Source organism: Phocoena sinus, chromosome 5 (assembly GCF_008692025.1).
Source record: "Phocoena sinus isolate mPhoSin1 chromosome 5, mPhoSin1.pri, whole genome shotgun sequence".
In the NCBI taxonomy this organism is placed as follows: domain Eukaryota; kingdom Metazoa; phylum Chordata; class Mammalia; order Artiodactyla; family Phocoenidae; genus Phocoena; species Phocoena sinus.
Genome location: NC_045767.1, coordinates 118,229,731 through 118,256,730, shown reverse-complemented (window position 1 = coordinate 118,256,730; position 27,000 = coordinate 118,229,731). Strand labels below are relative to the sequence as shown.

The window sequence follows — 27,000 nt, the reverse complement described above, 5'->3', positions numbered from 1 at the left end:
ATCTCCAACCTAGTCCTCAGGATGTGGCATCCGTCTAGCTGATACTTTCCCCTTGAGGTATTCTAAGAACAGTTACAGGATTTACGTCTGCAGAGTCCTGGCCTCTCTGTGAGGGTGAGGGGAGGTAGTTGTGAATCCAGGAAGCCCAAATAATCCACAGCTTGGCCCTCAGCCGAGCCGATGTGCAGACCCGTCGCCCGGCAGACGGTCCTATTACCAAAGCCCACAGGGAGAGCATCCCAGGCCCTGCCTTTCCTCCTCACTCTGTGTCTGTCTATAAATTCCTTTGTCTGGCTGCCTAAGATTTCTTTTTAAAGGATTAGACTGTCACGAATATGTTATACAAAAGGCACAGGGCCCTACACATTAAGTAAAAGAGTTATTTTAAAACAGAAAACAGCGTGAAATGTTGTACTCACCACATCGGTTGCTGTTCTTTTCGGGTTAGAAGCTGATGCTGTAACAAGATGCTGTAAGATGCTGTCTTACAGGGCGAGTCGTGAAGAACACGCAGAGGAGCCCTTAACTGGATGTACAGGAGAATGAGGGATCGGCCAGGACACCCCATGAGTTCCGCTGTTAGATTCATGAACTAAGTAGCTGAGTTGAGGTTCTCTCTACAAAGCTTCCATCGGAGACCAGGTCAAGGTCACTCTACCAGGACTGGGAAGCTGCTCTATCTCTGGGGACAGGAAAGGGAGGAGAAGCCTAGCCACCGCCACCCCCCTACCCCAACTAATGACTATGACAAGAACATACGGGGACCTGCCCTCTGCCTGGCCGCCAAGGTTCCCAGCCTGCATCCTCGGTGGGGGATGAAGACACTGTTGGCAGTGGACCTTCTCATTGTCCGTGGCTCCCCTGGTGGCACTTGCACAAAGCTTATCCCCCTCCTACCCAGAATCAGACTTGAAGTAATGCAGGATGGACGATGTGGCTAGATCTGTGGTTTCTCTGGAGCACTCACTTCCCCAGCACCCAGGCTGCAAATGGTTTCCCCCTTTTCCCCCAGCAGTAGTTTCCTCTTTTGAGTTTTCATATATGAAAGCTCCACTGAGGCCAGTGCCCAGTGCTCTGGAGCTAGAAGCTCACTGGGATGCCAGATAAGTCTATTAGGATACAGACATTGAGCCCGTCATCTGTGATGGTGTAATGATTACTAGCATCACAGAACTAGATGGGAAGTGGCCATCCAGAGAAGATGGTCAATCACAATACACTGAAGTCAAAGAGAATAACCCATGAGGATACAAACCATTAAAAACTAGACAGGAAGTTTAATGCTCTTTGAAATGCCCTGTCTGCCTCTGGAGGAAGGCACTGACAAGATGGTCTCAGAGACTGAGCTGGAAAGTATCATCTCAAAGGCTCAGGGCTCCTCCATAGGTAGCCTTTAGAAGCAAACGGACTAGAACCTGCTGTTATATAGTATATTGACACTGTGACAGAAACACCATGAGGTGCTTGAACAAATAAGGACAGTATTACGACAGAGTGTCAACAGGAACATATACTTTCAGGGTGATACACTGTTCAGTTATAATCCCGTTCTCAGTGATAATGGAGAATTCTGGCTCCTCTTATTTATCTAGGGCTACACATTTAAATACATGTTCATTCCCCTCCCAAACCCGTCTTTAATTCTGGAGGTGAGAGAGAGGATCAGACTCTATAGCGTTCTCTCTCGAGGCATCTTTAAGTGATAGACAGAATAATGGAATAATGTACAATCACCTAAGAGTCGAATCAAATGAACGGCTACTCAATTAAATACATACCAAATGGTGTTACCATGCACGAATCAGGGTTAAACAGAGGTATTTTCACCCTTTTATTACTTATGCAGGATAAGTTAAATGATGAGATGAGTGACAGTGATTCTCTTCCTTATTTTACATTCATATGCACATCACTATGTAGTGTATTTCTGTTATTTCTTTTCTTTTCTTTTCTTTTTGGCTATACTGCAGGCTTTCAGGCTCTTAGTTCCCTGACCAGGGATTGAACCTGGGCCCCCGGCAGTGAGAGCGCCGAATCCTAACCACTGGACCGCCCGGGGAATTCCCCATACTGTATTTCTTACCTCAAAATTATTTGCCTACAAAAATTTGTTACCTAAGTCAAAATGGTTGCCTAACATAATTTCCCCCGCTAAATTGTCAAGAGAATAACGTTATCACCTTAGACAGGAACTCAAGCACTGAGATAAAAGCCACATCTGAGTATCGGATGTATTTTATTTGTTCACATTTATCCTACTTGAGGTTAACACTACTTCATTGGACAGTTTAAAAAATCATTCTGTAAACAAAATAAAAAACAGCAGCAGCAGCTAAAATAAAGACCAATGGATACTAAAATAAAGGAATGCATCGGAAGGAGTATTCTGCATAAGCAAAGAAAAGGTGACCATGATTATGAATTCAACAATAAGAGAAAAAAACGCCAGCATGTGTAAAAGACAGAACTATAATAGGAATAAAAAAGAAGCAACAATACAAAGTGCAGGTGCGATAGTTTTCATTTCCCAGTCCATTCAGGAAATAGAGCATACTATTCTTTTATATAAAGTGACAAGTTCCGCTTTAAACATTCAGTTACGTTATCTTGCAGGTTGTGTTTTCAATTTACATTATCTCTACTTTACATGGATTTAACTGGAAAGATGGTCATATGTGATACGTGGTATAATTTCTTGAACCTATGGAGAGTACGGAAATGGTAAAGTTTATCGTTTTACTTTTTGCTTCATTTGCAATGAGTAACAAGAGGCTGAAAATCTAGTATGAGAAGCATCAGTATTTTTACTCCCCCCCCCAAAAAAACCCTGAACCCTCTCATCATTTCTGTTGCCACTTTCAGATTCTCTGTAACAAAAGACTGTTCATTTCCCCTGAATTCTGGCCAGCTGACTTAAATCATCAGTTTTTTAAATGCAAAACTGGCCCAGTATTTGTCCAAATTGATCAGATAGAGGTGTTATTCCGGCATCACATAAAAATCAACTTACACTTTCATAATTGCTTAGAACCTCAAAAGGGAACATCTGTTAAACATGATTTTTGAATAGAGGACTTTTATGAAATATATTTCAAATCTTAAAAAATAGTTTTAATGCTCCCTAAAAGTGGTGTAGGATTTACCCCAGCTGACAGTGCCTATTCCATTTAAGAACATTCTGTGTTTGTAGCATTCTACTTTCCTTAACAGCTCTAATTTTATTTAAAAAGCCCCAATACACATCTGCTGCCTTATTTAGTGTTAAACAGCACTATGTATACAGCTCAACAGCAAGATTAAGAAGTTATAAATACACACATATCACGGACAGAGTCATCTTTCTTTCGGAATTCACTGAATAAAACTGTATTCTGGTAAATCCCCCTCCCCCCGACAAGAGAGTGTACTGGGCCTACATCGAGGTGTTTAAGTATTCCTCCAACAGCTTCCATTGTATTATATTATGAAAACACTAGGCTTTCAGCCGGGTACTAATAAATATTTAATTTAAAAGGAAGAAAGAAACCCCAACACAGAACATAAAAAAGACCCTCCCCCCGCCCCCGGCCTGCGTGTCCCTACAGAAGGCGCGGGATTCACCCGGACATGGCCGAGATCTCGTAGTCACTGGCCGAGGTGAGGGGCTTGCCCATCATCCGGATGTTTTTTGCACTGGTGATTCGGGCCATCATGCACACGGGCTTGTCAAAGTACTTCACTAGGGCAGGTTCCGTCAGGAGGGAGGCCAGGAACTGCTCGAAGGTGATGGCCCAGTCCCGGTCCAGGCTGGTGCTCCGGGGCAGCGCCGCTGTGCCCTGGCCGCTGCGCACCAGCACCGTGTCCTCGCCGATGTCCTCGCAGTGCAGCTTGTCCTCCTCGTGGGAGCCGGCACTCAGCACCGAGTACGAGGACATGGAGCTGTCGTCCTTGGTGTCGTCGTCAGAGATGAGCATGGAGGAACAGGCCCCGTGGTCCCGGGGCGAGGAGTCCTCTAGCTTGATGTCCTCCATCTGTCCCCCCAGGGAGTGTTCCTCGCCGTCCCCCGCCAAGCTGGCCGGGAGGGGCTCCACGGGGTCCGGTGCGTAAGGCTGGCCCGGCCCTTTGTTGGGGAAGAGCATGCCGCCAGGGAGGCCCTGGTTGCCGGGTGGCCCGCCACCTCCGCTCCCGCCCTCCTTGGCGGGCTGGGTAGTGAAGAGCTTGCCCACTTCCCCGATCTCCAGCAGGAGGCTGGTCACCGCCGCCGTGGCGTGGTACAGCTCCTGCTCGTTGGGGTCCTCGCTGAACATGTTATACATCGTCTTACACAGCTCGATAAACTGCCCCTGCAAAGTGATGGAGGGAAAACACAAGTATGTGGCCACCTCATGAGGAGCACGGAGGCAGGACCCAAGTGGATGGCAAAGCCATTTAATATCAGGACTCCTACAAGATCCCGGAAGAGTCCTACCGTGGGGTGGATGGATGTGTAGTTTAAAGTCTCTTTCAATGCTTCCTTTTTTTTAAACGGGGAAAACTTCTAACATCCATGAAAGTAGAAAGAATGAAATAATATGCCTTTATAATAGTACCTATCATTCTAGAGTCAAGAAGGACCACGGGGACCTCCCTGGTGGTCCAGTGAGTAAGACTCTGCGCTCCCAATGCAGGGGGCCTGGGTCCCATCCCTGGTCGGGGAACTAGATCCCACATGCATGGCAACTAAGAGCCTGCGTGCCGCAATGAAGATCCCACGTGCCGCAACTAAGACCCGGTGCGGCCAAAATAAATAAGTAAATATTAGAAAAAAAAAAAAAAGAAGAAGGACCATGTTATACAAATGTTTCACTAACTGTTTTATCCTTTCTTGCAGTATCTTAAGTAAATCGCAGACCTCACCTCATCTCAATTCTACACACTACAGCAGGCAGCCCAATGTTTCCAAGGTCAGGTCAGCTCCAATCCCCTCTCCCATGATACATCTGCTGGTGTCCACGGACGGACGTCATGCCTCCCACCCCCACCAGGATGATTTATCTGTTCTTCTGTTAGAAAACAGCATTTGCATCCTGTATTTTAATTATTTATGTTGTTTTATCGCCCTCATTACATTTCAGCTGTTTAAGGAAAAAAATATGTCAGACACCTTTATAGCTGAGCACAGTGGTTTGAAAACAGCATGAGCTTGTCTTCCGAGTATCTGAGGGTATTTTTAAAGACTGGGATGAGAATGCATGTATTCTCAAATTTGAATATTTCGTGGTTCACATATTCTCTGAGGAGGTCATTTTCTCACAACAGAGCATACTTTGAATGCACAGAAGCATGCAGAAAATAGATCCAAACAGGTACTACTTAAGCGCCTTGAGGAGTACTTATTCTACATTTATCTATGACTAGAAAACAGCTTCAAGGTTTGAAATGCATGAACTACACTGTTCGGTACTCACCTGATTCAATTTGGGTAAATCCTTTGCATTCTTTGATTTGGATTTATTTTCTGGAGTCCAGAGTCTCAGATAATTACGATTTTCTTGAGAATTTGCCCTCTTCCCTAAAACCCAAATGCCGAGAAATAAGTGTTCAAAGGTCAAGAAGCAACTGTTGAACCAGCAGTAAGGGAAACACAGAGAAGACAAAGTCTGTACCTCTGTCGGGCTTTAGACTCACTGTAACAAAGCCATCGTCTGCACTGTGTTTGCTTCTGCTGTCCAATCCAACCACTACCAGGAAAGATTCAGAAGAAAAAAAGGGGAATGTTACATGATAAACCCATAGGTTTAGCAGGTGTAGTAGAAAACAGAAAAACCTCTAGGTAGAGTTGCCTAACACAGCAAAACAAAACAAAACCCCAGCACATAAATAATTAGGTAAACAACAAATAATTTTTTAAAGTGTGAGTTCCCACATATCACATGGGACATACTCACGTTAAGCAAATTATTTTTTGTCCACCTCAAATTCAAATTTTACTGGGTGTCTCATATTTGATCTGACAACTGAGTGTTGCCTGCCAGGTCAGTAAACAAAGGATGTTGCAGCCATCAAGCCAGCAGCACTGCAGCTGCCCCCCAACCGTGCCATCTCCACCCTGCGGGGATTCAGGATGGAGAAAAATAGGATACTGGCCCTAGACAGCTAAAGTGCATATCAAAGGAATGATTTCAGTAAGCCCAGACTCTTGCATCTTCCCATACACAGAAAAGCACTCAATTCATTAACTTGAGATATCTGGTTTCTTTAATTAACACTAATCTTTGATATTCCCACTACCCGTTTTTTTTTTTTGCGAAAAAAATCTTATATATCCTGGCTCTCCTCCCTTATTTCTTCAGAGCAGTCCCTCTGAGCTATGCGAGAGGCTGCCTCCTGGGCTTAAGTCCTCAGTATGTCTGCCGAATAAAACATAATTCTCAACTTTTAGGTAGTGCTTTTTTTTTTTTTTTTTTTTTACAATCGAAAAACTCTATCTCTAGGTGAAAGATTCCCCAAGAATCCTTTTTCACAAGCAGGGCTCGGTGTATAAATAGGAATTAAAGGAATGATGTCATGTGGTGTTCAGTACTTAAAAAACGGTGGTGCTGGCCCCAGTGAATGCTGATTTCCCTCCTCTGTTACATTATCATCTTAACTTTGTATACATGAGATTGACCTTCTGTCAGGCTCTGCAGAAGATCAAGAACTCACTTTTTAAAAAGAAACTGACATCTATGTTGATAAAAGAAAACAAATGTCACGTGCTACTAAATGCCTTCAGATTCATAATCTGGCATTTTTTGACTTTCAAGAAAACAACTTATAATTGTTTTCTTCTTTCTTCTTAAAACAGGACATCCCAGGGCTTCAAAAGGGAGAGGTGTACTATTCCCCCAGTTTCCCATCCAGTTTGTCAGCTGTAAGAATGCATCCCAAGCACTTCCTCAGCCATACAAAAGGAGGCTGGTTTGCCGCATATGTAACTTTTACATATTTAGTGCCAAATTAAAATCTCAGCAGTTTTTAAGACAGACTGAGGACAATGAACTATATATGCCGTGGAGAAAGTCCTCTCCTCTTAATGTTGAACTAGCTTTAGGGAACAAGTAGATAGTCCAAGATGTTATGGTAAGCCCCATGCAATGGATATTATACAGCCAATTAAAAACCATGTTTTCAGAGAATGTAAGTGACATCGTAATAGTCTCACTGGATTTTAAGTGAAAAAAGGATACAAAACTGTACAGGCAGAAGACGTGGAGATGGCATGTGCCAGAACACACTTGTTCTATGTTTAAATTGTTCATAAAACGATCCTTCAGCCAAAACAAACAAACGAACAAAACTGTATCGGCAGTTTGATCCCAGTTTTATATATACATTATGGATGTTATTTTAATTATATGGATAAAAAAGGAAAAGAAATACTTCAAGATATTAATTATTATTGATAGTTATCTTTATATCATGCAGTTTTAAGATATCATTAGCTTATTTTATATATTTTGACCCATATTTTAAAAATTTTCATACAAAGCAATAGTACTTATGGAGTTAGAAAAAACATTTTTTTTTTTTTTTTTTTTGCGGTATGCGGGCCTCTCACTGTTGCGACCTCTCCCGTTACGGAGCACAGGCTCCGGACACGCAGGCTCAGCGGCCATGGCTCACGGGCCCAGCCATTCTGCGGCATGTGGGATCTTCCCGGACCGGGGCACGAACCAGTGTCCCCTGCATCGGCAGGTGGACTCTCAACCACTGCACCACCAGGGAAGCCCAGAAAAAACATTTTTTAAAAAGCATCTTTTGAGGCTATTAAGTGCTACTGGCCTGTAACCATTCCTGAAGCATTTCTGAAACAAGTGACTCCTTTTCTGAGATGAGTGCCCACTAAGAAAGATGCGGCTAACATTTTGCAGCCAAAATATGATTGCTAAGGATTTGAAGAATACTGTCAGATATGCTAAGGCACTAAGCTAAGAGGCTTACTACACTAAGTCCTTACTATACCCAATGTGACAGCTCTCATCTCCACTTTCCACACAAGGACGCTGGTGCTCCCAGATGCCCGAGACTGCCTGAGGTCATCTAGACAAACAGAGCTAGCATCCTGTCCAAAACTCCTGCCCTTAACATGTATCACCAATAAGAAGACTGTCTGGCTCTCGTTCCTCTCCACTCAATCACTTAGGGGCTCACAGTTTAAAAGCAGGTCTAAGCTGTGCTTATTTGGGGACCGTAAGATTTAAGAGGCAAAAGGACCCAGGAGGAACCCATGCTGACTTTCAACCTTGGGTGAAGTCAGGAGGCCGCCTGCCCTACGGATGAAGTATCAATAGGATGGAGACAATGCTCAGCAGCAGCAAGCCCAGACGCTGCTCAGATCCACACATGGCACAACAGAACAGGTTCATATGTAAATCTGGAGATATTTCCGATGAGCCGGATCATGTCTGTGTAGATCTAACAACCACACAGAGCAGGGGTCAGCAAACTTTCTCTGTAAAGGGCCAGATGGCAAATATCTGAGGCAATTCTACCACTGTAGTGTGAGAGCAGCCATAGGCAATATATAACTGAATGAACTTGGCTGTGTTCCTGGTTGTGTTCCAATAAAACTTTATTTATAGGCAGTAATGTTTAAATTTTATATTATTTTAATTCTTTGATATAAATTTTATATTATCGGGCTTCCCTGGTGGCGCAGTGGTTGAGAGTCCGCCTGCCGATGCAGGGGACACGGGTTCGTGCCCCGGTCGGGGAAGATCCCACGTGCCGCGGAGCGGCTGGGCCCGTGAGCCATGGCCGCTGAGCCTGCGCGTCCGGAGCCTGTGCTCCGCAACGGGAGAGGCCACAACAGTGAGAGGCCCGCGTACCGCAAAAAATAAAAAATAAAAAATAAATAAAAATAAATTTTTTATTATCACAGCCCGTACAAATAGGTGGTGGGCTGGATTTGGTCCAAAGTTTGCTGACGTCTGTTACAGAGCAGCGTATCTGATGTCAATGCTAGTCCAGATTCTGGACAGCAGCATAACAACAGAATGACACTCTTAGTGAGCGCTTCTCCCTATCAAGGAGAGGGGAGCAAAGAATATGCTCTCCAGGTAACGCTTTTTCTAAGCTAGCAGGACACAATGTACATGGTCCTTTCGGTGGCCTGAAGTTCCCACTCCCCAGTAGTTAGTCAAGTTCAAAAATTTAAAAAGAAAGTAGCATATCAGGCACTTGTATTCATTATACTTCTTTGATTGCCTAGCTTTGGAGGCAACTTTTCCCAATAACAGAGGGCTCTGTAGAAAAAGAAACAGAGAGGCCCTGACGAGGAAAGTCACTTACCATGCGTGCATTCTGGGGTGATATCTTCAAAGAAGTATTGAGTTGCTTCAAAAGCGGAATCTGGCTCGTCTTGATCAGAGGATGGCTCTGGAGAGGGAGGAGAGATGATTCTCATATTGGCAGGGCCAGGACTCAATGAAAGTGTGCTTTAATTGCTGAAGAAATGACATGGGGCTCATGAGAAGCTGAAGTTACGAAGGTGGGCTGGGGGGTCCCATCACTGGTGCGGGCCTCAAATGCCCACCTCCTCAAAACCCTTATGGGGGAGGGGCTCCCTCCGGTACTAACTCCACCTTCCTTTATAACAACCCCACACTGAAGTGTCCCTTCACATTTGCCTTTTTTGGAGACTTTTCCTAAATCCTATGGAATGATGGTTTGAGGAACCAAATTTTGGGAAATTGTACACTATCATGATAATTCCCAAATCTGTAGTTTTACCCTATCTCTATCCTTGGAACTAATCCCCCTTCCTCCCTCCCTTTTTCCTTCTTCCCTTTTTCCCTCCCTCCCTTCCTTCCTTCCTTCCTTTCTCTCTCCCTCTCTTTCTCTTTCCCTCCATCTCTCCCTCCATTTCTTTTTTAGTATTTGCTAGATATTTCCAGCTGGAGGCCATCCTTGTTTAAAACTGAACTCACAACTTCACCATCTTTCCCACTGTTTCTGTCGGTGGTAACACTGCTCCCCCTCGACTCAGAATCCCGTGAGTTACCAAGTGTTATTCGTTCTCTTGCAGAATCCTGCTCTTTTCTATTACTACAACTCACAATTCACACAGGTGAATGATCATTGAATTAAGCACCTGCTGATTCAGGAACTCATGTAAAAAGTATCGTTCAGTTTGTTCTCAGTGACCAATGAGTGATTTTGTACATCAAAAAAAAAAAAGGCAAACAGGTCTCGCCAAAAAAGACTTCAAGCCAGGCCAGAGTCACAGGTACGTGTGCTACTCTGTGTGTCTCGCTTACCAGGCAAGACGTGCATTTTGTACAGCAGTTTGAGCTTCTCTGTGAGGTCCCCATGGCACGCGGCACCTAGAAGTCACATAAGTAAAAATGTGAAACGCACCATGTGTGCTACAATCCCCCCCCCACCCCAGGCTCAGCATCCCCCTGAAGCACCTACTTTTACAAATTGAAACCCAGGTATTGTGTGGCAGAAAGTTTGGCCAGGACGTATTTGGGTTGAGAGCCCTGGAGCCAGGATACCCGGTTTCAAATGCTTTGTACTTACTATGTACCCTTGGGAGAGTGAACCTCTCTGTACCTCAGTTTCCCCTCTATGAGGCAGGATGACAAATTAGAAGATACTACCAGTGGTCTTGATATCAGGGCCCATGAAATGTGAGAACTAAAGGTGTTAACACTTAGAATAGTGGCTGGCACAAATATAACTAGTGTTATTGATAAGAAAAGTCAGGTGACTGGGCCTCAACACCCTAAATACTTGCTAGAGTTCAGAAATAATCTCAATACACGTTTAAGAGTGCTTCAAATTACTCATTTTAGAAATCTTTTTTAGTTGCTTTTGGGGTCTCTTAAATATTTCTTCAGTTCAATTGAGCCTAACCTAGCCGCCATTATATCACCACTGCTTCAACCCAAAGAATCCTGTTACTTTTTCCCTTACAGTCCATACGTATTTCAGGAATCAGAAAATCCTTTGTAAATGCGTGTTCTCAGAGCACCTAGTTGAAGGTTAATCAGATTTGGGAAAAGGGGAATCACAGGATCTGGTTTGGTTGGCAGGGGCACCAGGGGTTATCTCGTCCCACCTCCCACTTAACGCAGGGGCCTCCTCCCACACCCACATCCACGTAGGAGAGACGTCTGAACATCCTCAGGGACGGGAAGCTCATCACAACCAGAGGCATCTCATCTCACTGGGGAATTCTAGAAACACTGAAAGGGCTCCTGTCATTTTAACTTTAGTCAGGACCCTTAACCTACAGGTTCAAGTGCATAAATTCCATGAACCGCAAACAATGTAAAATGTGGCCACGTGCCGATGTCACTTTTTGGGAAGATTTCCACAGTCCTTATCAGATCTCAAAGAGATCACAACTCAAAAAAAGGTTTAGAACTATTCCTTTTCCTTCCTCTTTAGAGTAAAAAAAAAGAAAAAAAAATTAGGTCTATTACGTCTTCATTACAACGATCCTTCAGGTTTTAAGGACAGCTGTCCTGTTCCTCTCCAGCTTATCTTTTCAAGGCAAATTTACATCCCCCAGGCTATACCCTCTCTACATTTTTTCAACTTTCTTATACGACATCGTTTGTACACTCTTCCCTATTCTTACCCACATCCACCTTATGTGTTAATGTGTCCATCAATAACCCTCTGGACAGAGAGTTCCAGAAGCTTCTAGTCCACTGCAGAGAATAGTGGAACTGTTCTTGACTCTTAGCCTAAGTCTGCATTCAACTCTTGACACTCTTCACTCTGGAGTTTCTTATTGACCACATAGTTAACTAAACCCCCAAATGCTTATACACTGACTAATACTAACCATGAAAATAATGACAGACGTTTTTGAACCATTCACTTTGTGTTAAATCCTATGTTAACTACTTTCCATATGCATTTCACTTTCTTCTCACAATAATTCTACGAGACGGTCACAATTATTATCCCAACTTTACAGGTGAGAAAAGTCGGGCTTATTGATATTAAGTAATGTTCAAGGTCATAAGCTAGCAAGTGGCAGGCCCAGGATTTGAACTCAGATTTGTCTGACCCTAGATCGCATGGCTGAAACCACTATACTATATATGCAAACATACAGTTCTTTTACAATCATTTCTTAAAATTTAAGATTTCTGATTTATCTCTATCAGTTTGTTTTTGCCAACCATTTCTTCCTCTGATTTCTTTAAATCTTGTTTTTGTCCTCCAACACAATGGCTGTCTCTCTTCACTATTGTAATGGTAGCTTCTCTACCTTTATAGTTTAAATCCCTGACTAAGTCAGGTAGAGGGGGATGGATAAGCAGTAATTGTAGTGACAACAATAACTAACACTTTTTGAGCCAGGCACTGTTGTAGGAACTTTACTTGAATTATTTCTTTTAGTCCTGACAATAACTATTTTGCAAATGAGGGAACAATCACAGAGGTTAAACACCAAGCCCAGCATACTAGAGAGCTCTCCATTGACCGTCATGCTTTGGGTGCAGGGTTCAGACAGTCATTGAATCACCAACATCCATATCCCTCCAACTTTCCATTTATAATGAGTTATCTGTCCAGTGACCAGCTGCCTCATGACATCTATGGCGTGTTTAGAAAGGCTGCCTTCCAGCAATAGGAGGAGGTCCAGCTAATTTGTGGCTTGCGATTGTAATCCCTCATCTCTAATTCCATAGAGATGTTCTGTTCACTAATTTCTAGAGGGATCTTTCTGGAGATGAACATTGAAATTATTGATCCATCTCTTCCAGAATTCATTCTTTAGTTCCTTAAGACTTGAACAGAATTTCTCTTTTCTAGTCTACTTGTCTGTCTCCATAGCTGTAATCAACCCGCATGACTGACTACAGCTCTTGAGACTCCGCCTGGCAAACGGGGTGGAGTTGACTTTACTCAGAGAACTCAACTGCATTTTTAAGAAGCCCAAGTACTCTTCTCCAATGTTTTCACTATCTTGGACTGCAAACCTCGCTTTCCTTTTCGGAAGATTTTGAAGAGTATTTACCTTGTTGGGGTTTGACTAGGCTTAAGTAAGTTAAATATTTATATTTATTCCTATCACTTTCTACACGTGTATGGTATTTTTGTTGTGAACATCTTTGCTAGAAGCAGATTTGCATAAGGCCATTTTGCCACAAAAGATAAAAATAACTGGTTGATGGTTACATTACACTAGAAAATAAGATAGCAATTTTTGCAAATCCTTCAGCGAGCTAATCTAAGCCAGACTGTGTTAAAATTTGCACCATTTTCAAGAAACTTATACCCATCAGGAATCACATTACGATTTCCTTTTGGGGGGATAGGAGGAGCTTGATTCTTCGTTTGCCTCCAGCGTCTAATACTGCACGATAAATTTGGTAAAGACGGCCTGAGAGGACAATCTGTTGTATCCAAATTAGCTAAAGAATCAATCATTGATGTTCTCGAAGGCTGTTGTGAATTAGTAGCCGCTTCTTTTATATTTGCCATAGCTTGGTGAACTTTTGGTTTCGACGAGTGGGAGGCATGACTGTGCTCGTCAAAGGATTTATAAAAACTGATTTGTTATCTTTTTCTAGTGTCGTAACTGTCAACCAATTATTTTGATCTCTTATGGCAAAATGGCCTTATGACCAATTAGCTTTGCAACAAAACTGGCCACAGCAAAGATGTTTACGGCAAAAATTCCTAGAACCCTTTCTACGTGCAGAACCTGTCTCTTTCTTCTCCTCCTTTTTCTTGTCCAAAGCTAATTTTAAAAAAATCTCCCTTTTGATAGACGCCAAGGTGATAATAATAGTTACTTTGGGGAAGAAAAGATTAGGAGAGGGTCAAAAGGGTCCTTAGCCTTGTCTGGATTGTCTTACTTTATTTTATTTTGTTCGCTTTTTTGAAAAGCAGAATGTATTTATGTTACTTTTGTAATTAAAAATTAATGCCTCCTTCTTCCCTAAAAGAAAAAAAAAATCCTATTTGCTGTCCTTAGCACAGAGTAATGAGAACAACCCTCATCTGAATCCTGGACCCAGTACGTACTAACCGTGCTTTTCAGTTCAGTAACAGACATATACTGACTTGCTAAAAATGAATATTCCAGCAAGTTGCTTAACTTTTCTAAGCCTCCATCTCTTTAACTGACAATGGGGGTATTAATAGTAAGCAGACAGGTAATAAAACATAATATTGATAGTAACTGCACAAACGCTGCTTCCAGGGTGCCTGAGTTCAAACTCCAACTTTGTAGTTGTGTGCTTTAGGTAAATTAAATGCACATAAAGCACGAGGGCAGTGCCTGGCTGAGCAAATGCTATATAAATGTTAGTTATCAATACTATTATTACCCTCAAAGGTCTGTTGTCTGGATTAAGTGATAAAGTACAAGTTCTAAAGCATCACAACAGAGCCTGCACTTAAAAAAGGCTAGTTTCCTCCATGTACCCCCTTTGAATGATATATCTGAGCGCTTTATACAAATAGTTTTTACTTATCTAAGAGGACCTTATCTATACCCCTTTGCTTTTTTAATAACCATCAGCTTTCTCTGGCCTTTAAGCCTTCCAGTCATTATTCTTAATGATTTAGGGTACTTTTTGGAATCATCGTTGGCTCTATGTCTGACGCCTTCATCTTTCGTGGGCACAGGTCATTTTCAAGTGCATGGACCAAGGTCACAGAGTGGCACAATTAGAATTTTAAAAAGTCTTCCTTCTTATCTCATTCAGGCAGCCTGACATAATGCCTGCTACATCCACAACCTCGTAATGGGCGGGCCAAGCTTGACCACCACGTAGCTTTTCTGCTCAAACATTAATGGGACAAGAGTCCAGTGGAATACAGGACAGGAAACAGGTCAGACAGTGAGGCTGACAGGCAGAAGCTCGTGCTGCTTGGGAGGGGAGGGTGTGCGTTCTCAGGATGGACACCCTTCCTCCCCGCAAAATGGAGAGAAAAGACTTCCATTTAGACAGCAGGGCTGTTGCATTTTTTTTTTCAGCTCTTTATTAAAAACATTATGAAATGTTTTGTAAAATTTTATGAAACATATGTACTGTAAATGTATTTTTTGACAAAGAAAAGCAATCCATCCAAACATTTCTTCCCTTGTAAAGTTATCGTGATTTGTGGTTTCAGTGTTTCAGTTGGCATTCTTGCAAACTCTCTGATAATGTATTTTAACTAGGGCTGAGGACTATCGAATGTAGAAGGTAACGATTTAATCATATAATATATCCATTAACTAAAAACGAATTTTACAGTCAGCTTGCAAACCTTAAAATGTGCTTCTCTGTCCCGTAAACCTTGTCTCCTGAAGCGAGCGGGGCTGTGGTCCTGAGGGCGGCACAGAGAACCACGAGGACCACGGTGCTTACTGACCTATTCCCCCCTCCCCCTGCCCCAACTCATGCAATAACATCACATCCTTACTCAGTCCAGAGACAAACTCTCGGAAGTTGATCAGAGAATCTCCATTTTCATCTAATAGCTGGAATAAGCGCGAGGCAAGCACGTCAGAGTGAGTTCCACAGGCCCAGGGAAAGAGCAGAGCAAACATGCCCTTGAACAGCTCAAAGTCGATGCGGTACTGCTCGAGATAGGGCAGGCTGGGGTCGTGCCGGTCCAGGGCGTTGCTGCTCCCACCCCAGTAGCAGCTGGTTAGGTGTTCCGCCTGGAAAATCAAAGAACAGGAGGACTACTGGGGACTGCATCTCACAGCAAATACCAAGAAGAAAGGCTCTCCCTCAAATTTGGAAAAAGGCTTTAGGTCACCCATGTGCATCTCCTGGGGTGGGGTGGGGGGCAGTGGTCTGGTCGCAGGGCCCCTCGGCTTCTCTTCTACATATATCTCCACTTGACCCCGCTCCCCCCAAACTCCACGGCAACCATCTCTGCGTTTACACCTGGCGTGAAAAACCCGGTTCAATTACTGGCGTAGGTGAACAAAGAAAGAAAACCCTCCCCCTCCCCATTTTCTTCTCCCCCCGCCCATCCCCACACTCAAAAGCATTTTAAGAAGTAACTCCCATAAAAACAAACTTTTTTTTTTTAATTTAAAAGAAATATATAGAATGTTAACCTGAAAAAAGGATCTGTAATTCAGGCAATCTGATCACCTTGTGTCCTCAGTGAGGATGGTACAGCCCCGAGGGTAAGTAGCTTCCACAGGGTCATCTAACCAGTTAGTCAAAGCAGAATCATCATGCGATTTGGGGTCTCCAAACTCCTAGTTTAGTGTCCTGTAAACCCCCTGCTTCCCGGTCACCAAAATCCCATTAATATTATCCTAGTCATCCAGTAGTCAGGCTACAAGTGTGCGGTCCTCCTGTTTCACGCATCTGAAAATAGCTCCAGGGAACTTATGAGCAGGAACCACTAGGGTGAGGAGGACAGAGATCCAACAAAAGGCTTCTTGTTTCTGTCCTTGGAAAAAAGGCTGCCTCTTTATTCATGAGGTCATATTGATTCTGGTAGAAATATACGCCCATTCTAGGAAGACCGCAAAGGAAAAACATCTAATAGAAAGGCCAGCACGAACACCCCAGCTCTCCTGTATGTAGACATTTACAGTTAGCACTGAATGGTAGCCTGGGGAGATGGGAGGGGCATCCAGAGCGAGACTTTATTTTTTACTTTATTCTCTGTTGTACTATTTCATTATAAGCATGTATAAATACTGCAATAGCAAAAGGCACTTACAAAACAGATCTCCCCCTCCCCCTGCCTAGGGGTTCTGAGAAGGGAGAGTCAGTAGTGGGTGTTGTTTTCACTTAGAACGGAGCAAAGAGGACCAATGTCTTTGTCCTGTTTGCTGGGAATTGTAGCTAATAACCCCCAAAACAGCGGGGCGAGAGTAGGCAAGAGAGAAGGAAGGAGAGGTTTCTGCCGGGCAGCCTCGGGAGAATAAAGCAAGTGTGTCAGGTCCACCAGGCCACCAGGCTTCAGGGCTGCACTGGCGCTGTGGGTGGAGATGGGGGCGGGGCTTGGGAGGAGTGGTGATGGTGGTGACGTCACGGAGAGGAGGGTCCGAGGGACTGCACGGGTGAGCTGTGCTCTGAAGTGCTGCCCAGCAGCCCTCTGGGTGGGACGGTGTTGGTGATACATCCCCAGGAAGGGTCCTCTTTACCGGAGCTTCGTCGGTGGATGAAGGTTACCCAAAGCACTTCCTCCTAACTAAAGCGCTCACGTTCCTCTGGAACCAGGCCTGAATGTGGTGCAGACACTTCCACCGTGCTCACAACCTTCAGGAAACAAGCCATGCAGACCATGACCCTCTTCTTTGATGAGCCCCCCCACTCCATCATTTGGGCACTAGGGACCCGAGATTGAAAAAGGACTAATTTAGAAAGAGTTCAAGAGAAACTAAGGCATAGGGGCCCTGAACCACATTTTCCATCAAATCTGCCTCAGGGTGGCGGCCTTTCACCTTTTTCCTACCAAGTCTTAGCCCAAAGCCCAAGGCAGAATGCTCCGTGGGAGACAAATGTCTCTTTCCTTTGTATCCGAAGGAAAACCCCCAGAAATTGGCTTTTTAAAGGACTAAGAGTCTGGCAGCGTGTCTGACACAGTAATGCCTCAATAAACGTTCGTTCAGATGAATTAAAGCCAATGAAAGTCTTCGAACGACTCAAGGAAGAGTCGGTAACTTAAGTCTTTGTCTTGGGTTCCAAAGTACCCGAGAGTCCTTCCCATCCCTGACACCAGCCAAGGGTCTCGGGTTCTCTCTTGGGGCGCTCAGCAGACTTGGGGAACTCGTGTTTGTCAACACACCCTTAGGGCAGGGTTCTGGAGTGTAAAGAAAGCTTTCTTCAGGCAATATCCTCGGTGTATAAATGTCACACCTGGTACCTGGAGGTGCATAGACCAGAGAGTGCAAGGGTGCCCGGGTAAGAAGACAAGGGCACCCCTGTCTCTGTGTCTTCAGTGATCTCCGGATCTTGGACTTCTGCACAACCAGCCCTGGTCTTCCTTTTCCCGGTGTGCCCCAGAGTCAGCCTCCTCTTTCTAATGTTATAGCGCTTCCCATTATCTGTGCAGGATCTTGCCGCCTCCAGCTGCTACTCCCGCTTCCGTTTAGTTACCCCAAATCCTGGTCAAGTGCTGAACACAGCCTGGTGGGAACACAGTTGTCCACTCTGTTGGTCATGCTGCTGGGCTGCACAAAGCCATCAACCTCTCTCTGCCGGCCCCAGAAGCACGCAGAGATCACACTAGATGGAAAACTGATCACTAATTCACCTATGTATTCAGCACACATGTTTGGAACACCTACTGGGGAGAGACACTAAACTAGGCACCAGTGAGACAAAAGGAAATAAAACGGTGGTGCCTCCAGTAGCTAACAGGCAAGCGGGAACATCTGCAAAAATATTCCCAGCTCTCACTTTGTCTGATCCTAAGATCTATTAGTGTCCAACTCAGATCTTTATGTTTGTCCCTTTATGTTTGTTCCTATAATATCTTTGCAGTCCTCAACCGTCTTCCTTAGTTCTAGGAGTAAGAGCCTCTGTACACAAGAAGCTAGCCAATTAAAGACTGTGATAAAATCGGTACCCACATCAAAGGCATCTTTTAAAAGTTTTTCTTGGCAATTGCTACATTTTTACAATGTTGGTAATGACAGTTATGAAAGAAGTATTTTTCTGGAAGAAAAACCATTCTATACTGCTTTATTTACTGACATAATATTTTTCTTATTGAGGATCAAGATTGGTATGGGCTGACTCAGAAAGGAAAATTGCAGAAATTTAACAACTAAGCTTTTCCTTAGACATTTGAGCAGCTTTATTCTTATTCTAGCTACATATCTCTTTTTAAGAGTGCTTTAATATAGATTAATATAGGAAACTGCGATTTACAGGAGTCTCAGGAAGAATTTAAACTTGATTGCCATCGTTCCAGTGAGAATTATAAAGTAACGCCCTCTTTTCTTAAAACCAAGGAAACAGCTAAAATATTATATGGAGTGGAAGAAAGCTAAAACATCAATTTAAATGAGTTATATCTTTATTTTTCATATTAAGTACTCTATTTTTACACTCTCAGCTCTATCTTCCTATTTATGCATGTTGACACTCATGCTATCCCTTCATAATTTAAGAGAAAAATCTAGAACTAACTGAATTATTAAAGTGAACTCCTTTTTCCCCTGAATGTACATGAATTTTCTTTGAAACTCACTTTGAAAAGAGCATAAAGTTCTTCTAGCTCATCAATGGTAAAGGAAGTTTCTGTCACAATGGTTCGTACCTATAAGAAGAATAAACACAATGAATTTCACGAACTCAAAAATGTCATAATGGCAAACTTCCTGATTTTCTTGTTTTAAATCATCTTCAGTCTGTCAAGCAGGAATTTGAGTTGGTAGGAGTGTAAGGAAGGATGGAGAAAGAAGGTCACATGCCATTTCTCAAGAGACTCACCACGTTCCGTTTTGTAGTATCCTCCAGTGTCTGGATCACCTTCAGTCTCTGTTTGAATCTCATCTGCTCAATCAAATCCGCCCGGATAGTTCCAAATTTCTGGAAAAAAACAACATTGGTATTTCGAGAAATCTGCTAAAGCACTCGATATCATGTCTGCAGGACTGATGGAGATAAATCCTGATACCAGTGGGCAATTTCCTGCCAAATGACAGGCCTCCTAGACTATACCTTTATTTACTATATGGCCTTTGTTTATTTTGAGGCCATTAAACAACCATAAATAAATAACAAAAAATTCTCATGCTTCTTAACAGTTGAACCAAATTTCAAAGCCACATGAGTCTTCCTCAAATCAACAGTTCATGGGAGAAGGAGAGGGTTAAATAAGGCTACAAGGGCCCTTCGTGGATGAAATAATGCTTTAAAGGAAGAACTTTCTTGGCAGGAAGAAAGGAAGTATATAAGGCTAACTATTAAACTGGGAGGTTGTAGGAAATGTTGGAGTGAGGCTTCCTGTCCTGATCTCTAGCTCAATAGCATTTGTCTCTCATTGGCAGACACTGAGGGTTAGCAACCTTTTCTTTTTCCTCCGGTACGCGGGCCTCTCACTGTTGTGGCCTCTCCCGCTGCGGAGCACAGGCTCTGGACGTGCAGGCCCAGCAGCCATGGCTCACAGGCCCAGCCGCTCCGCGGCACGTGGGTCCTCCTGGACCAGGGCACGAACCCGCGTCCCCTGCATCGGCAGGCAGACTCTCAACCACTGCGCCACCAGGGAAGCCCCTAGCAACCTTTTCAAACTCAAGATGCCTAGCATTGCCTGAATGTTTGTTGAACTAAATTTCAAAAGCAAAACAAGTCTTCCAATCTGAAGGCATAGAAAGAATATATAAGGTTTTATCTCTCTTAGTGGTGCAAAAGAAAAACAAAGAAATTCTGCATAAAGCATGAAGCTTAACTCATAGAAGCAATGCTGCAATGGTTAAAGACATTTAAAGGAAAAAGGAAAAGCTGACGGACAATATCAAGTGTTGGCAAGTGCCCGGTGCAACCAAAACTCTCACATGCTGTTGCTCAGAGTATCAACTGGTACAACCATTTTGGAAATCTATCTGGCAGCATCTACTAAATCTGAACAGGTACATACCTATGACCCAGAAATTCCTCCCTAAGTATATACCCAAAAGAAAGGTGTGTATACTTTTAACAAAGGACATAGAGTAGAATATTCATAGTGCCACTATTAGCCAAAAGCAAGAACCACTCAAATGCCCATTACAGTAGCATTGTGGTATCATCACACCATGGGTTACAATGCAGCAATGCAAAGGAACAATTTGGACAAATCTCACAATCACAACGCTGAGCAAGATAAACCAGAACCAAAAGAGCACATGCTGTATAATTCCACTTATGTGAAGGTCAAAAACAAAATCTACGGTGCTAACAGTCAGCAGAATTATTAACCTTGGTTAGATGGATAGTGACAGGAAGGGGACACAAAGAGCACTTTTGGGGTGTGGCATTGATCTGGCAAATGGTCACATGGGTATGTTAAACAGAAGGTTTAAAGAGTGCCTTTGTACGTCCCATACCATGGAATACTACACAGAAATGAAAAAAAGGAAAACAACTACTGACGTAGACAATAACTTGGATGAACCTCAAAGAAATTACGCCGAATGAAAAAAGACAAATCTCTGAAGTCAGGGGGCCTGATTCCTCCAGCTCTGTTTTTCTTTCTCAAGATTGTTTTGGCTATTTGGGGTCTTTTGTATTTCCATACAAATTGTAACATGTTTTGTCCTAATTCTGTGAAAAATGCCATTGGTAATTTGATAGGAATTGCATTGAATCTGTAGGTTGCTATACTACAAAGCTACAGTAATCAAGACAGTATGGTACTGGCACAAAAACAGACATACAGATCAATGGAGCAGGACAGAAAGCCCAGAGATAAACCCACACACCTATGGTCACCTAATCTATGACAAAGGAAACAAGAGTATACAATGGAGAAAAGACAGTCTCTTCAATAAGTGGTGCTGGGAAAACTGGACAGCTACATGTAAAAGAATGAAATTAGAACACTCCCTAATACCAAACACAAAAATAAACTCAAAATGGATTAAAGACCTAAATGTAAGGCCAGACACTATAAAACCCTCAGAGAAAAACATAGGAAAAACACTCTTTGGCATAAATCACAGCAAGATCTTTTTTGACCCACCACCTAGAGTAATGAAAATAAAAACAAAAATAAGCCAATGGGACCTAATTGAACTTAAAAGCTTTTGCACAGCAAAGGAAACCATAAACAAGACAATCCTCAGAATGGGAGAAAATATTTGCAAATGGAGCAACTAACAAAGGATTAATCTCCAAAATACACAAACAGCTCATGCAGCTCAATGTTAAAAAATACAAACAACCCAATCAAAAAATGGGCGGAAGACCTAAATAGACATTTCTCCATCATTTAATCCCTTTCTCCTGGTTCTTTTTATGCCTCACTGGCTACTCCTTTTCTGTCTCCTTTGCGCATCCTCTCCATCTCGAAACCCTGGGGAACCCCAGGGCTCAGTCTTCAGACCTCTACACACCTACTCCCTAGAGATTCCCAGACACTGTTCACCACCTTTACTGTTACCACCTTGATCTAAGCCACTACTGTCTTACAATAGCCTCTAAACTGATCTTTGAGGCACTGCCCCGCTTTATTTTTCCCCTAGAAGCAAGAGTGGTCCTTCTAAGTCCTGAGACATGATACTACTCCTTTGCTCACAACTCCAGCGGTTTCACAGCTCACTCGGGGTCAAATTCCAAGTCTTACCAAGGCCTCCAAGCCCTACACCCTCTCCCTCCCTCCCCCAGCTACTTCTCTGATCACCTGCCACCACCCTTTTCTCACCCCCTCAGTCACCTTGCTGCTCCTCAAGCACGTCACGGTGGCTCCATCGCCAGCGGGGGCTTCTGCACCGGCCCCTCCTCTGCCTGGAAATTGCTTCTCTCAGACACAATGCGCTGTGTTGTGTCACATGGCTCCCCCATGTCATTTGTGTCTCTGCTAAATGTCCCTTCACCAGACACACAAACCTCAGAGAAACAGCACATCCCCACCTTTTTTACCTGGCTGTGTTCTTTCTTACTTGAATTCACCATGGCCTGCCTCTCACCCCTTACTGTGAGGGCAGAGACTATGTCCTCCAGAGCGGAGGACGGGCGCTGATTCACAGCAAGTGCTCAACACGTATTTGCCGGACACACGGAATCCTCAGGATAATTCCAGGAAGTCAGTGCTCTTCTTATCTCCATTTCAGAGATGAGGGAATGGAAGTTTAACAAAAATCATTACCTGGGCATTAACTTGCCCAGGTGCCCGGATCCGTAGTGGTGAAGCCCAGTTTGAATACAGGCTGTCTGATTCTAGGACTCGCACTCAGAGCCCCACCCCTGGGAGACTCCCCAGGGGTCACCTCCCTGACTTGCTACAGAGCACAGCTGGTACTCAATAAAGGCCTTGGTTTGCCAGATTCAGAAAATAAAATACAGGAGATACAGGATGCCCAGTTAAATTGTTGATTCAGATAAACAAGAGTAATTGTTTACTGTAAGTACGTCCCTGGCAATGTCAGTCCTGTATCTTATCTGACAACCCCAGAAACGGCATCTCTCTATGGGTTATTCCACATGGTGGACTCTGAACTATATAATTTATAATTTCCCCAAATTGGGGTTAACAGCGAAAACCCCCACCTTTCTAGTGCTTTCTATTTCTATCTATTCAATACCTTCCCTCTGTTTTGAAAGAGAACTGAGTTTTGACTCAGGCATTCTTTTCCGATAATTAAGACAAGAGCGTACACTGACATTCTGGAGCCTGGCCAGTGGAACTTTCATCACTTATGTGGTGGGAGGGTCTTCACCTAACAAATGCAAGGTTTATGAAAGAATTTTCTCATCTCCAGAGAAGCATCTTCTAAAGACCAGAATCCTCTCCATTATATAGAAAGACACAGTATTTACTGCCGCTTAGAAGCAAGAATTCAAAAGCTGTTAGTAGGAGTTGCCACTAGTGATGAAAAATACCATATTTAATTCACTCTGGGTTAAATCCTTGGATGGGATTTAAACTCCCAGGAAAGGTAACTCTTTTGATCCTAACAGAAGAGTGGAAAGCATCCACTGCAAAGTGCATGCTGAAGATGTAAGGCTGGATTTACTTCAAACCAGGCTATAGTATGCCTTTGATCAACAAAAAAACATTAGCTGTGAGACAGAAGGAAACTAAACTTTCTTGCACTACAACTGGCAGGGACATTAACAGGCCATGTAATTGGCTCCTTACAATAACCTTATGAGTTGCTACTGTTACTTCCATTTAACAGATGGGAAAACCGAGGTTCAGAGAGGTTCTATAAGCTACCCAGCATCCCACAGGGGCTGCGCTGCAATTTGAGGCCCAGTCATTGGCTTTATAACTCCACCACCTACTGTTCTGGAGGCGAATAGGTTTTTCCTTGTCTCTGGGTAGAAAAGAACATAAATTTTGGAGCAAGACAAAATTTGATTCAAATTCTTGTTCCTTCACTAGTGAGTGGTGTGACTCTGGGCAATTCAGTCAAGTCTTCGGACTCCCAGTTTCTTCCTCTGTAAAATGAGACCCCAAAACCGTCCTTGTAGAATTGCCATTAGAGATAAGGATATATTAATATAAAGTACCGGTAATAGCAACTCATAGTAAACATTGGCTTGGTGATCTTCACAGATTGCTAAAGAAAGAGTTATTTCCCCCAAGCCTGACCTTCAAAGAGCCCGGTATATTTTATATTTAATTAACGTCTGTTCCTTGACTAGAAATGGACCCTGCAGTTTGCTAGGCAGGACCAGGGACTGGCCACAGTAGAACACAGGACACAATGGAATACATACAATGGCCCTTCCATCTGGAGCAAATGGTCCCAACCTGAAAGGAAACCCTAAACTCCAAGTTCCAGCCTAGTTATTTCCGGAGGATTTCTAAAGGAAAATGGGTAATGAGTAGGAGTGGGTTGTGGTCTCCTCTCCTCCACCACCCACCTTTTTGGAGGGGCTCTGACAGAATGAAATGCTAAAAATAGGGCAAACAAACGTTGGCTCAGTAGATCCTGGAGGCTGCATTTCCATCACCCAAAACAAGGGAAATTCCGCAGGAATTTCAGTTCTAGCAAAAGAATGAATTCACTAATTTAACGATACTTTTTCTAACAGATAGAATTTGGTGATGGGAGTGAGGGAGCCTAAGATTATTTTAATTTTCTAAAATCCCCCCTTCCTTAAACAGTAAAATTATCCATCCTCATTTCCAACTCTTCTCCAGCTCCATTTTTCTCTGAATGTTCCTGTGGCCTGTGTCTCATTTTCCAATCTGATTCCTAACGTTTTTATGAGCTGAGAGACCATTTTCAGTGCAGGCGGTACGTCCTTTTTGTGCTGCTTTGTCCCCCTGCTTGCTGATACCAAGTAACAGATAGGTTTGTAGCCCTTCATTTTGTACCATCTCACCTGCCCTGCGTGCAATGTTCCCTTTCTCCCCCGACAGACTCAGGACGAGGAAAAAGCCAGATAAAAGAATGAGGTGGAGACAAGTCTATCCCAATTTCCCAGTTTATGTTCTGTGGGCTCTCCCACCCCCAGCATCATTCCTGGGTGGGACAAGAGTTCTCCTCTCCATGCTGGGCAGCATCTCTGTGATTTCCTTTATCCTCCAAAGCTTTCCCTTGCGTTGTTGGGAAGACGGGGATGATGGAAGACAGATACAGACACATTTTAAAGAGACCACAAGGGTTCCACCAAGTGCAATAGGCTCCTCCTTTCTAAATCCTCAAGAGGACTTAGAAATATTTAAATGCTGAAGCTTTAAAAAAAAAAAAAATCTTAGTTTAGGCCATAGGTTCATGGAATGACCTGAACAAATCTGCCCATCACAGCAAGACTTATTGAAACAAAAAGCAAGTGTCATTTCTAATATCGAAACTCTATGGTTCATTTCTGTTTTTAAATGAGACTAGGTCACGGAAATTATGCCAAAGGTGCCTTTAATATGTGTCTTAGTTTGTGGAGCCCTTATTTTCCCAGTATATAGTACGGGGTTCACTGTTGTTAGCCAGAGGACTGAGCTATCTCATGAATATGGGTATGAAAGGAAACTCACATTTGAGAGTCTTTTTCTGTATCAGAAAATCTCCAAATGCCCAAGGCAGAGAGTGAGGCTCTGCCTTGGAAGACTGAGGGGACAGAATGGAGAAACGGGTGGAATGTGGGTCTTTGGATTTACAGAAAACAGCATAAAGTTATAGGAGGCTGAGACCAAGATGGCAGAGAGATTCTCCAATACAGCTGAAGGAGCAATTCCCCCAGACTCTGCCCTGCCTTCTGTGCTGATGGCACTTGTCTGTACATGTGTCCTTGTGTGCTGGGGTGGGGTGGGGGGGACAGATGGCTGGGAGGAGGAAGAGGAAGGAGAAGACAGAAGGGGACCAGGATATGAAGTCAGTGTGAGGACCTTCCTTGTTGGAGCCCCATGTTCGCTGAATGGGCTGCCCTCTAAGGCCCTCCGATCTTAAAGAAGTCTCAACTCACCGCAATATTCATACCCATGGGACACCTTCATAACTCTGTCAGAAAGCAGGCCCATATTGTGTAACTAAATTTATGTGTCTCAGGGGGACTATGTCATTTGAGGTCTTTGCCAAGCAGAAAGGGCTAGAAAAGCCATTGTCCAATAAGGTAACTATGGCAAACTGTAGCATCCCCCTTGCTAGTCTATTCCTTCAGCTCTCCCCACTCCAATTTATTACACAGGGAGCTTGAGAAATAATGTACTTGAAGAAAACCCCCCTCAGTTTCCAGTGGCTCTTGGGTGCCTTGCAAATCAGTTGGTGGTTTTCAGACTCTCCACTAACCAGCCTCTCCTGGACCAATTGACCTCCTGTCCATATGTACATCTACAAGCCCATCTCCGTTCTATCCAGACAAACCCCCTTGGCTCTGGCTTTAATGCTGGGGAGCTCTTATTTGACTCCTGACTCTGCCACTTCCTCACTGTGTGCCTTGGGAAAACTAGCTCTACCTCTCTCAAGTTAAATTTTCACCTTAAAATGTGTTAACATGTACCTGGTGGGGCTGTGAAGCACCCAGCACCTGTCCCACACGAGGTGGGTTCTCCTTGAGTGAGAGCTGTTTTCATCACCCTTAAGGAGCTGACACTTTATTCTGAACTTTTAAAACTGTCTGTCCTTCTGCACAAACTCCTCCTTGTGTTTTATCAGCTACCTCCTTTCCCCGCTTCACATGTCACAGACGCCCTGGGCAAGTCGTCTTGAACATGAAGAAACTGTGGTGGTCGTGTGTTTACTGAAAGGTCTCTTTTTTTTTTTGCGGTACGCGGGGCTCTCACTGTTGTGGCCTCTCCCGTTGCAGAGCACAGGCTCCGGACTCGCAGGCTCAGCGGCCATGGCTCACGGGCCCAGCCACTCCGAGGCATGTGGGATCCTCCCGGACCAGGGCACGAACCCGCGTCCCCTGCATCGGCAGGCGGACTCTCAACCACTGCGCCACCAGGGAAGCCCGCTGAAAGGTC

At 43.7% G+C, this 27,000-nt stretch overlaps 1 protein-coding gene across 2 annotated transcripts in view; it reads right to left on the bottom strand.

Annotated features, from left to right (window-relative positions):
- Positions 1–2,219: 2,219 nt before the first annotated feature.
- TBC1D9 (TBC1 domain family member 9) overlaps positions 2,220–27,000 on the bottom strand; it is a 114,902-nt gene continuing 90,121 nt past the window's right edge. Inside the window, exons 14-21 of one of the 2 annotated variants that reach the window (XM_032632816.1) lie at positions 19,380–19,478; positions 19,138–19,206; positions 15,388–15,628; positions 10,260–10,325; positions 9,292–9,378; positions 5,625–5,699; positions 5,427–5,530; positions 2,220–4,322 (exon numbers count right to left, since the gene is read on the bottom strand). In XM_032632816.1, the coding sequence (XP_032488707.1) occupies positions 3,597–4,322; positions 5,427–5,530; positions 5,625–5,699; positions 9,292–9,378; positions 10,260–10,325; positions 15,388–15,628; positions 19,138–19,206; positions 19,380–19,478 (1,467 nt within the window). In that variant the 3' untranslated portion in view covers positions 2,220–3,596. Of the gene's footprint in view, positions 4,323–5,426; positions 5,531–5,624; positions 5,700–9,291; positions 9,379–10,259; positions 10,326–15,387; positions 15,629–19,137; positions 19,207–19,379; positions 19,479–27,000 lie in introns of those variants that run through there. The other variant, XR_004350037.1, reaches the window with a different exon arrangement.